At 43.4% G+C, this 12,560-nt stretch overlaps 1 protein-coding gene across 1 annotated transcript in view; it reads right to left on the bottom strand.

The window, feature by feature from the left end:
- LOC116411661 (zinc finger protein 665-like) overlaps positions 1 to 10,076 on the bottom strand; it is a 31,008-nt gene extending 20,932 nt beyond the window's left edge. The window contains exons 1-2 of the mRNA XM_031904416.1: positions 9,710 to 10,076; positions 5,952 to 6,062 (exon numbers count right to left, since the gene is read on the bottom strand). Of these exons, the coding sequence (XP_031760276.1) occupies positions 5,952 to 6,062; positions 9,710 to 9,749 (151 nt within the window). The 5' untranslated portion in view covers positions 9,750 to 10,076. The remainder of the gene's footprint in view (positions 1 to 5,951; positions 6,063 to 9,709) is intronic.
- Positions 10,077 to 12,560: the final 2,484 nt, after the last annotated feature.

The raw sequence follows: 12,560 nt of genomic DNA, 5'->3' as shown, positions 1-12,560 counted from the left end.
GACCAGGGCAAGCCCTGCTTACAGTATTTGTAATACAGCTCAGTATTTGGGATCATTACAAGGGGGAAAGAATAAGGATTTAGCCCCAAGCTCAAAGTGCCAGAGCAGGACTTTTTTTAGGGAGCAGCCAGACAGCACTGTGATTGGTTGGCCCGTATGCATGTTTAATAGGGAACAGGCAGAGACTAGAGCAAGCAGGCAGGGGAAAGAAGAATATTGTGAGTCGCTCCCTAAGCTCAGTGACATCAGCCAAGAGCAGACTGAGCATGTGCAGTAGTTGGGCAAAAGATGGAGAGCTACTGTGATGGATTCCCTTTTCTCTGTAATAATAAAACAGTACCTGTACTTGATCCCAACTAAGATATAATTACCCCTTATTGGGGCAGAACAGCCCTATTGGGTTTATTTAATGGTTAAATGATTCCCTTTTCTCTGTAATAATAAAACAGTACCTGTACTTGATCCCAACTAAGATATAATTACCCCTTATTGGGGCAGAACAGCCCTATTGGGTTTATTTCATGGTTAAATGATTCCCTTTTCTCTGTAATAATAAAACAGTACCTGTACTTGATCCCAACTAAGATATAATTACCCCTTATTGGGGGCAGAATAGCCCTATTGGGTTTATTTAATGGTTAAATGATTCCCTTTTCTCTGTAATAATAAAACAGTACCTGTACTTGATCCCAACTAAGATATAATTACCCCTTATTGGGGCAGAACAGCCCTATTGGGTTTATTTAATGGTTAAATGATTCCCTTTTCTCTGTAATAATAAAACAGTACCTGTACTTGATCCCAACTAAGATATAATTACCCCTTATTGGGGCAGAACAGTCCTATTGGGTTTATTTAATGGTTAAATGATTCCCTTTTCTCTGTAATAATAAAACAGTACCTGTACTTGATCCCAACTAAGATATAATTACCCCTTATTGGGGCAGAACAGCCCTATTGGGTTTATTTAATGGTTAAATGATTCCCTTTTCTCTGTAATAATAAAACAGTACCTGTACTTGATCCCAACTAAGATATAATTACCCCTTATTGGGGGCAGAACAGCCCTATTGGGTTTATTTAATGGTTAAATGATTCCCTTTTCTCTGTAATAATAAAACAGTACCTGTACTTGATCCCAACTAAAGATATAATTACCCCTTATTGGGGGCAGAACAGCCCTATTGGGTTTATTTAATGGTTAAATGATTCCCTTTTCTCTGTAATAATAAAACAGTACCTGTACTTGATCCCAACTAAGATATAATTACCCCTTATTGGGGCAGAACAGCCCTATTGGGTTTATTTCATGGTTAAATGATTCCCTTTTCTCTGTAATAATAAAACAGTACCTGTACTTGATCCCAACTAAGATATAATTACCCCTTATTGGGGCAGAACAGCCCTATTGGGTTTATTTAATGGTTAAATGATTCCCTTTTCTCTGTAATAATAAAACAGTACCTGTACTTGATCCCAACTAAGATATAATTACCCCTTATTGGGGCAGAACAGCCCTATTGGGTTTATTTCATGGTTAAATGATTCCCTTTTCTCTGTAATAATAAAACAGTACCTGTACTTGATCCCAACTAAGATATAATTACCCCTTATTGGGGGCAGAACAATCCTATTGGGTTTAATTACTGTTTAAATAATTATTTAGTAGATTTAAGGTAGATCATTAGAATTAAGGAAAGACCTCTTACCCAGAAAGCCCCAGGTCCCGAGCATTCTGGATAACGGGTTCCATACCTGTATTTAGCATTGAGGAGCAAGAGAAAAGCAGAGGCCTGTATTTGAGAGAAACAAGATCTATACCCTTTAAAAGTGCCCGGTTCCTATGAGCTGCAAGAAGATATTTCACCACTGTGATCAATTTAGAAACATTGAATAATAACGTGCCCTTTAATGATTTGGATAAAAAAATAACTTTATTTCATATTCACAGAGCTCTCCCACACTCAGTACAGAGAAACGGATTCTCTCCAGTGTGAAACTTTAGATGAGAAACAAGAACTTTCTTCGACCCAAAGCTCAGAGCTATCATGTCCACCAGTCTGAGATTCTTGCCCATATGCAAGTTTACGGTAGAGAAAAATAGTGGGTTCAGGGGCTCAGTTTCATGATGGACACACCCTTCATTCTCACACTTCAAGTTCTGGATACAGAAAGAACTTAATTCTCCATCTGGAGACCCATCGCTGAATGGTTACCCACAAAATGTTCTTGGGAAGGGTTCATCGTTTGTAACTGTGAAGATGAGCAACAAAATCTCTCTTATCACCGAAGCTTCTCCTCACTTGGTACAGACAAAAGGTTCCTCTCCAATGTGACTCTTTAGATGAGTACCATTAGCGCTCTTTGCCCTAAAGCTTCTCCTCACTTGGTACAGACAAAAGGTTCCTCTCCAATGTGACTCTTTAGATGAGTACCATTAGCGCTCTTTGCCCTAAAGCTTCTCCTCACTTGGTACAGACAAAAGGTTCCTCTCCAATGTGACTCTTTAGATGAGTACCATTAGCGCTCTTTGCCCTAAAGCTTCTCCTCACTTGGTACAGACAAAAGGTCCCTCTCCAGTGTGACTCTTTAGATGAGTACCATTAGCGCTCTTTGCCCTAAAGCTTCTCCTCACTTGGTACAGACAAAAGGTCCCTCTCCAGTGTGACTCTTTAGATGAGTACCAAGAGCGCTCTTTGCCCTAAAGCTTCTCCTCACTTGGTACAGACAAAAGGTCCCTCTCCAGTGTAACTCTTTAGATGAGTACCAAGAGCGCTCTTTGCCCTAAAGCTTCTCCTCACTTGGTACAGACAAAAGGTCCCTCTCCAGTGTGACTCTTTAGATGAGTACCAAGAGCGCTCTTGGCCTTAAAGCTTTTCCCACACTCAGTACAGAGAAACGGATTCTCTCCAGTGTGAAACTTTAGATGAGAAACAAGAACTTTCTTCGACCCAAAGCTTAGCCCACATTCAGAGCAAACAAAAGGCTTCTCTCCTGTGTGAGTCCGGCAGTGGACCAAGAGCTCACCCTTTGTCTTGAACTTTTTCCTACATTCAGTGCAAGGGAAAGGTCTCTCTCTTGTGTGAGACTGATGATGGGCAACAAGTTCACCCTTTGTCCTGAAGGTTTTCACACATTCAGTGCAGGCAAAAGGTTTCTCTCCAGTGTGGATCATAACATGACGCTTAAGTTCTGCATTACTCCTGAAGCTAGAGCCACACTCAGAACAGGCAAACCGTATGACATTCACCTCACCTGTATGACATTGAAGATGTAGCTTCAGCTGCATGCTAACCCTAAAGCCTTTCCCACACTCATTACAGATATATGGTTTCTCCCCAGTGTGACTTAACTGGTGATCTGCAAGTGCATGTTTCCATGTAAACTGTTTCCCACACTCAGGACATGAGTAAGGCTTGACGCCAGCATGTAGAAGATAATGTATATTCAGTTTACTTTTGTACCTAAAGTGTTTCCCGCACTCTGTGCACTCATATGGTTTCTCCCCTGTGTGGGTCATTTGGTGCCTTATAAGGTTCCTCTTTGTTGGAAATGTTTTCCCACACTCTGTGCAAGGCAAAGTCATTCCTGTGTGAACATTAAGATGACTCTTCAAATTTCTTTTATCTTTGTAGCTTTTCCCACACTCCGTACAGACGAAAGGGTTTGGATGGGTGTGAATATGAAGAGAAGCATCACACTGTTTTGTACATAATGAAGGGTTTGCCCTGGTGTGAATTTTCATATGAGTACTAAGGTTGCTATTTCTCGTGAAACATTTGCCACATTCGGGGCAGACGAATGGTTTCTCCCCTGTGTGCAAACGATAATGGTCCTTAAGGTGACTTCTATCCCTGAGGCACTTCCCACACTCATTACAAACATATCGTTGATCTCCTGTGTGAATTCGAAGATGAACATTCAGTTTAAATTTGGCCTTGAAGCTTTTCCCACACTCATTACAAACAAAAGGCCTCTCCCCTGGGTCAGGTTTAAGTTCATTCATTGCAGAAGAATTTATGCCATAGGGAGACCCATTTTGTGTTGTTAGAGCAGAGGACCTTTCTTCTGTTTGATCTTCTATAACTGTCTGGCTCTGTTTGCTCAATGTTCTACCTAATTCATTGCAAGTCAGTGACCCCCCAGTTGTGTGAATTTGGTTGAGGTCCTGTTGAACATCTTGACTTTCGCAAAGTTGCTCTCTTTTGATCTTGTTCATCCTTGAGCTCTGTGATCCATATGGGACTAAGTGATAGCCTTCAGCCCTGAAGAATGTTCTATTCTCTTTGTCTGGTGAGAACTCTAGTATCATAAACACAGTCACGTGTCAAGATTAATGAAATGCATCCACGGGTGACAACAACAAACATAATACAGGTATAGGACCCGTTATCCAGAATGCTCGGGACCAAGGGTATTCTGGATAAGGTGTCTCTCTATAATTTGGATCTCCATACCTTAAGTCTACTGAAGAATCAATAAAACATTAATTAAACCCAATAGGGCTGTTCTGCCCCAATAAGGGGTAATTATATCTTAGTTGGGATCAAGTACAGGTACTGTTTTATTATTACAGAGAAAAGGGAATCATTTAACCATGAAATAAACCCAATAGGGCTGTTCTGCCCCAATAAGGGGTAATTATATCTTAGTTGGGATCAAGTACAGGTACTGTTTTATTATTACAGAGAAAAGGGAATCATTTAACCATTAAATAAACCCAATAGGGCTGTTCTGCCCCCAATAAGGGGTAATTATATCTTAGTTGGGATCAAGTACAGGTACTGTTTTATTATTACAGAGAAAAGGGAATCATTTAACCATGAAATAAACCCAATAGGGCTGTTCTGCCCCAATAAGGGGTAATTATATCTTAGTTGGGATCAATTACAGGTACTGTTTTATTATTACAGAGAAAAGGGAATCATTTAACCATGAAATAAACCCAATAGGGCTGTTCTGCCCCAATAAGGGGTAATTATATCTTAGTTGGGATCAAGTACAGGTACTGTTTTATTATTACAGAGAAAAGGGAATCATTTAACCATTAAATAAACCCAATAGGGCTGTTCTGCCCCCAATAAGGAGTAATTATATCTTAGTTGGGATCAAGTACAGGTACTGTTTTATTATTACAGAGAAAAAAGAAATCGGTTTTAAATTTCTGAATTATTTGATTAAAATGGAGTCTATGGGAGATGGGCATTCCGTAATTCAGAGATTTCTGAATAACAGGTTTCCGGTTAAGTGATCCCATACCTATACTAACAACATTTTGGAATAGGTAAATCCTGGCACTGGAGCAAAACTAATGGAAATGGTTGGAAGAGGGCAAGGAGCTCAGACCTCACAGGAGATGAGAGACTGGCCTTTACATGTGGGAGATCCCCTTTAAGGTTCTGAATGAAGGATTTGGGCTCTATGCTGTATAATTTGGATGTAAATGTGGAATTAGTAATAGGAGTAAGTAACAGGATTCTAGGTGGACAGACATGGACCCACAGGAACGGGACATAAGGTATAACTTGTTAGTTCACCATTTACTAGAATATTATTACCATCCCTTATATTTCTCCACTAGAAATGGCCTTAGAAGTGGACCTTCTGGAATAACCCAATTTGGTCTGAGAGACTGACCAAACAGTAACAGCCAGACACAAAGGCTGCCAGCTGACCAGCCAAGAAGTTGGGTTTTCTATGTTTGGCCATAGGTTTTCAAATTGGACAATGGATAAATACTGCCAGGCTGGGGGGTGTCCGTGTATATTTTTGGCCGTTATAAGATGATCTTATCATGTTCATAAATGAAACAGGAAGGTCTCGGAGTTTCTGTTTTGTAAATTCTTATAACGTTTGATACAATTAGAAGAAAGGTTATGAGCGCTGACTGAATGATACACCAAGCGGCTACTGGAGAACTTGGTGCCAGTAAAGGATTGTAGGACACTTACTGATCCGAAGTGCCATCGTTGCCCCGGGGCTCATATCCTGATCGTCTTTAGGACTGGGAAACATTTGCTCTAGATTAATCCTTATTCTCTCCAACAGAACCACTGGGGAACCTGCCAAAGTCATACAGAGTGTTACTCCTTCATAGTATCCCCCCCAAACATCACACAATGCTGCCCAATGAGAACTGGTGTTGGACAAATGAATGCTGAGTACGCGGCTAATGTTAATGAATGACGTTGGGCTGACCCAGAAGGCACAGTACCGAGAAACCATGGAGCGTTTGTGCCGATCTCCTGAAGGTGGAACCGTTTGGGTGAGTTCATGATATAAACATTAATAGCACAGGGGGCAAATAACGTTTGTTTTTGAACTGCCTCATCATGTGAATATACTACAGGCACCACTACGCTATTATCCCACTGCTACTATAGGCGTTATACCGTTCTTATCAGTAGTGCTCTTACCCACATTACTACAGTTCTACAGAGCATGCTGGGAACTCACCTGCAGGGAGTAAAAGAATTATTTTCTGTGCAAGTGGGAGGCAAAGGCTGAAGGGTCACTTGTTGTACAGCGCTGTGGAATATGTTGGCGCTTTATAAATAAATGTTAATAATAATAATAATAATAATAATAAAGGGTTTAGGGCTTTAGGTACCCAAACTATTCTGTTACTCACCTCCTTCTCTCTCTTACCCTTCCCAGTCTCTACTACCCCTGGTCTTCCTAAGAGCTAAATCTATACAGTCACCTGTACCCTGTTTCCCTCAGACCCTGGCAAGTGGTACAGTCCCATCCCAGGGTGAGTCCATGTTCAGCCACTGAGCCAATGAAAGCCATGAGTCCCCCCCCCCCCCCCCCCAAAATAGCCATATACTAAATCTCTCGTACAGGAAGTGTCAATTGAAAATGTACCTATTATTATTAACATTTATTTATAAAGCGCCAACATATCCCGCAGCGCTGTACAATAAGTGGGTTTCATACATTGGACATACAGAGTAACATATACAGCAATCAGTAACCGATACAGGAGGGGAAGGGAGCCCTGCCCAAAAGAGCTTACACTCTACAAGGAGTAACATATAAAGCAATCAGTAACCGATACAGGAGGGGAAGGGAGCCCTGCCCAAAAGAGCTTACAATCTACAAGGAGTAACATATAAAGCAACCAATAACCGATACAGGAGGGGAAGGGAGCCCTGCCCCAAAGAGCTTACAATCTACAAGGAGTAACATATAAAGCAACCAATAACCGATACAGGAGGGGAAGGGAGCCCTGCCCAAAAGAGCTTACACTCTACAAGGAGTAACATATAAAGCAATCAGTAACTGATACAAGAGGTGAAGAGAGCCCTGCCCCAAAGAGCTTACACTCTACATCCAATATATTAACTAAAGGCACAACATTATCTCTACTCTTCTTCCTCTTACACCTGTATGTGCCCCCAACATTCCCCTTCATATCGGGACTTTTGGGAAACAGGCTGTGGACTAAAGGATAAGAAACATGAGTATAGTTACCAATACCAAGATACCGGGTCACTCTGGGCTGATTCTCCATTTCTTCTCTTTGCCCTTTTCTCTCCCAAGAACTCTGCCCCCTCAGTACTGAGAATATTTATATTCAACTTCCCAGTTACCCCTCCTCTGTCTGAGCATCTAATTGGTCCCTTTGTCTCACCTAGTAATCCCCTGTCTCCTCCCCTAACCAAGGGGTAATTCCATATGTATCAGGTATGGAGAGGCCCAGTTACTAGGGAGACAAAGGGCCCCACCCGGACTATTGTCCCACACAGAACTGCCATAAACAGAACTTCCACTTGGATAATAGAAATGGGAAGTGTATTTGGGTTCTTACACGGAGGGAAGAGCCTTTGTGCTGCTGATGAAATTGCCCCGTTATTGGGGTGCCTCCTTGTGGGCAAGTTCTGTATCACATGACTGTATCACACACTGATTGTATTGATGACCTATGGACCTATCAATGGGCAGTTTCTAATCAGCTCTAATCACATCCGTTACCAGTCTCTTTCCAGACTTATTATCAGTGGCCAATAGGCTTTATGCAGGGTTACCGGACTGAACCTTGGGGCTGCTGACAGAATTTCTGGGCACAGAAATGAATTCTGCAAGACAGAGGGGGGCAGTTTACCCGCGCCACTGAAACGTGTAAGTGCTGCTCTCCATGTATGGGCCCCAATTCTGTACCCTAATCACTTGTGCCTGTACCAGTAGTAAAAAAGCCCTCTTGAGTGAATCTGGGAGTACGTCCGACCCACTAAAATCCACAGCATGCTGGGAAAAACATGGTCAAGTTGGGTAACAGTTATGAGAGTGCTAGTGCCCCCCCCCCCAGATGATGAGCACTCCGTCTTTCTTTTAAAAGGGGTGCCCTTGGAGAATTGGCACATATGCATAACCCAGTGCCCATGTCATAATCTGTGCCCGTGTGACTCTCAGGTTTCTCTTTGGCACCGGCCACAGCGGGGGCCACACATCCTTCGGGCCACTAAAGTGAAAAGTAAAGTTCTCCCTCCGTGAATCAGCCTCAGTATTGAATAAGGCACCATATTTGTCATTGTACATTGTAGCTATGTTTGGGGGTGCGCTGGTGTCACCAATAGAGTGCATGAGTGTGAGTACGTTAGTGTGAGTGTGTGTACGTGAGTGTGAGTACATGTTTGTGTAAAGGAATGTACAGCTGTACTTTATCTGCAGCTTTTATATCTGGGATCTGACAGCAAAAGGAGAGAACTGATCAAGGGTCCAAATCCTTAGGCAGGTTCTGTATCAGCCCAAAATGGACCAGTTTCTCTCCCACCAATACTGCGGAGGGGGTAATGTCACTTTATGTAATAGCCCTGTAATGGCAATAAGGCACTGAGTATGCAGTGATACTGAGTACTGTTGTCGAGTGGCACTAAGGATATCTATTCCCATCCAAATTATATATATATATATATATATAGGTATAGGTATAGGTAAGGGTCTGGGCCAGAAGGATCACCACAGGTTCAGTACTAAGAAACTTCTCATGTTTATTGTTTTCAGCGCAGGGGATTTTATACTCAGGGAGGGGGTTTGGTTTGCAGAGCCGAGTGCAAAAAGCCATATGTATAAGCCACATCTCAGGTCTGTGTTACTAGGCAAGCTGAGTATATGGGCTGTTACTAGGCAAGCTGAGTATTTGGGTTGTTACTAGGCAAGCTGAGTATTTGGGTTGTTACTAGGCAAGTTGAGTATATGGGCTGTTACTAGGCAAGCTGAGTATATGGGCTGTTACTAGGCAAGCTGAGTATATGGGTTGTTATTAGGCAAGCTGAGTATATGGGTTGTTACTAGGCAAGCCGAGTATATGGGTTGTTACTAGGCAAGCTGAGTATATGGGTTGTTACTAGGCAAGCTGAGTATATGGGTTGTTACTAGGCAAGCTGAGTATATGGGTTGTTACTAGGCAAGCTGAGTATATGGGTTGTTACTAGGCAAGCTGAGTATATGGGTTGTTACTAGGCAAGCTGAGTATATGGGTTGTTACTAGGCAAGCTGAGTATATGGGTTGTTACTAGGCAAGCTGAGGAAGTGCAGGTTGAGACAAATAGACATTTTACAATACAGCAGTTTGCCTACAGACACAATGGTTGGATATACACCCTTCACACTGTTACCTGCCCCTGCCCAGGGGTCTACTTATAGGAACCCATTGTTACCCCCACAGCATAAATGATACACAATATATGAATATGAGTATAGTTACCAATCCCAGGATACCGGGTCACTCTGGGCTGATTCTCCATTTCTTCTCTTTGCCCCCTCAGTACTGAGATTCTGCCCAATATTTATGTTCAACTTCCCAGTTACCCCTCCTCTGAACATCTAATTGGTCCCTTTGTCTCACCTAGTAATCCCCTGTCTCCTCCCCTAACCAAGGGGGGTAATTCCATATGTATCAGGTATGGAGAGACCCAGTCACTAGGGAGACAAAGGGCCCCACCCGGACTATTGTCCCACAATACACAGACCCCAGACAGCCTGCAATAGTACATTTGGGCCCATGCTAATTTAATTATCTGTTACATACATAGTTACATAGGGTTGGAAAAACACCATCATCAAGTTCAACCCTTCCAATTAAACCCAGCACCCATAAACCCACACTGACCTATCTATCCACTCACATACAGACCCATACTGACCTATCCACTCACATACAGACCCACACTGACCTATCTATCCACTCACATACAGACCCACACTGACCTATCTATCCACTCACATACAGACCCACACTGACCTATCCACTCACATACAGACCCACACTGACCTATCTATCCACTCACATACAGACCCACACTGACCTATCCACTCACATACAGACCCATACTGACCTATCCACTCACATACAGACCCACACTGACCTATCTATCCACTCACATACAGACCCACACTGACCTATCCACTCACATACAGACCCATACTGACCTATCTATCCACTCACATACAGACCCATACTGACCTATCCACTCACATACAGACCCACACTGACCTATCCACTCACATACAGACCCACACTGACCTATCCACTCACATACAGACCCACAACTGACCTATCCACTCACATACAGACCCACACTGACCTATCCACTCACATACAGACCCACACTGACCTATCCACTCACATACAGACCCACACTGACCTATCCACTCACATACAGACCCTGACTCCATCCATACTGACCTATCTTATCCACTCACATACAGACCATACTGACCTATCCACTCACATACAGACCCACACTGACCTATCCACTCACATACAGACCCACACTGACCTATCCACTCACATACAGACCCATACTGACCTATCCACTCACATACAGACCCACACTGACCTATCCACTTCACATACAGACCCATACTGACCTATCTATCCACTCACATACAGACCCATACTGACCTATCCACTCACATACAGACCCACACTGACCTATCCACTCACATACAGACCCACACTGACCTATCACTCACATACAGACCCACACTGACCCATCTATCCACTCACATACAGACCCATACTGACCTATCCACTACATACAGGACCCACACTGACCTATCCACTCACATACAGACCCCACACTGACCTATCCACTCACATACAGACCCACACTGACCTATCCACTCACATACAGACCCACACTGACCTATCCACTCACATACAGACCCACACTGACCTATCTATCCACTCACATACAGACCCATACTGACCTATCTATCCACTCACATACAGACCCACACTGACCTATCTATCCACTCACATACAGACCCATACTGACCTATCCACTCACATACAGACCCACACTGACCTATCTATCCACTCACATACAGACCCACACTGACCTATCTATCCACTCACATACAGACCCACACTGACCTATCTATCCACTCACATACAGACCCACACTGACCTATCCACTCACATACAGACCCACACTGACCTATCTATCCACTCACATACAGACCCACACTGACCTATCCACTCACATACAGACCCATACTGACCTATCCACTCACATACAGACCCACACTGACCTATCTATCCACTCACATACAGACCCACACTGACCTATCCACTCACATACAGACCCACACTGACCTATCCACTCACATACAGACCCACACTGACCTATCCACTCACATACAGACCCACACTGACCTATCCACTCACATACAGACCCACACTGACCTATCCACTCACATACAGACCCATACTGACCTATCTATCCACTCACATACAGACCCATACTGACCTATCCACTCACATACAGACCCACACTGACCTATCCACTCACATACAGACCCACACTGACCTATCCACTCACATACAGACCCATACTGACCTATCCACTCACATACAGACCCACACTGACCTATCCACTCACATACAGACCCATACTGACCTATCTATCCACTCACATACAGACCCATACTGAACCTATCCACTCACATACAGACCCACACTGACCTATCCACTCACATACAGACCCACACTGACCTATCCACTCACATACAGACCCCACACTGACCTATCCACTCACATACAGACCCATACTGACCTATCTATCCACTCACATACAGACCCATACTGACCTATCCACTCACATACAGACCCACACTGACCTATCCACTCACATACAGACCCACACTGACCTATCCACTCAAATACAGACCCACACTGACCTATCTATCCACTCACATACAGACCCACACTGACCTATCCACTCACATACAGACCCACACTGACCTATCTATCCACTCACATACAGACCCATACTGACCTATCTATCCACTCACATACAGACCCACACTGACCTATCTATCCACTCACATACAGACCCACACTGACCTATCTATCCACTCACATACAGACCCACACTGACCTATCCACTCACATACAGACCCACACTGACCTATCTATCCACTCACATACAGACCCACACTGACCTATCTATCCACTCACATACAGACCCACACTGACCTATCTATCCACTTCACATACAGACCCACACTGACCTATCCACTCACATACAGACCCATACTGACCTATCCAC

This window comes from Xenopus tropicalis, chromosome 6, assembly GCF_000004195.4.
Source record: "Xenopus tropicalis strain Nigerian chromosome 6, UCB_Xtro_10.0, whole genome shotgun sequence".
NCBI classification, from domain to species: Eukaryota; Metazoa; Chordata; class Amphibia; order Anura; family Pipidae; genus Xenopus; species Xenopus tropicalis.
This window is presented reverse-complemented; position numbering and strand designations above follow the sequence as displayed.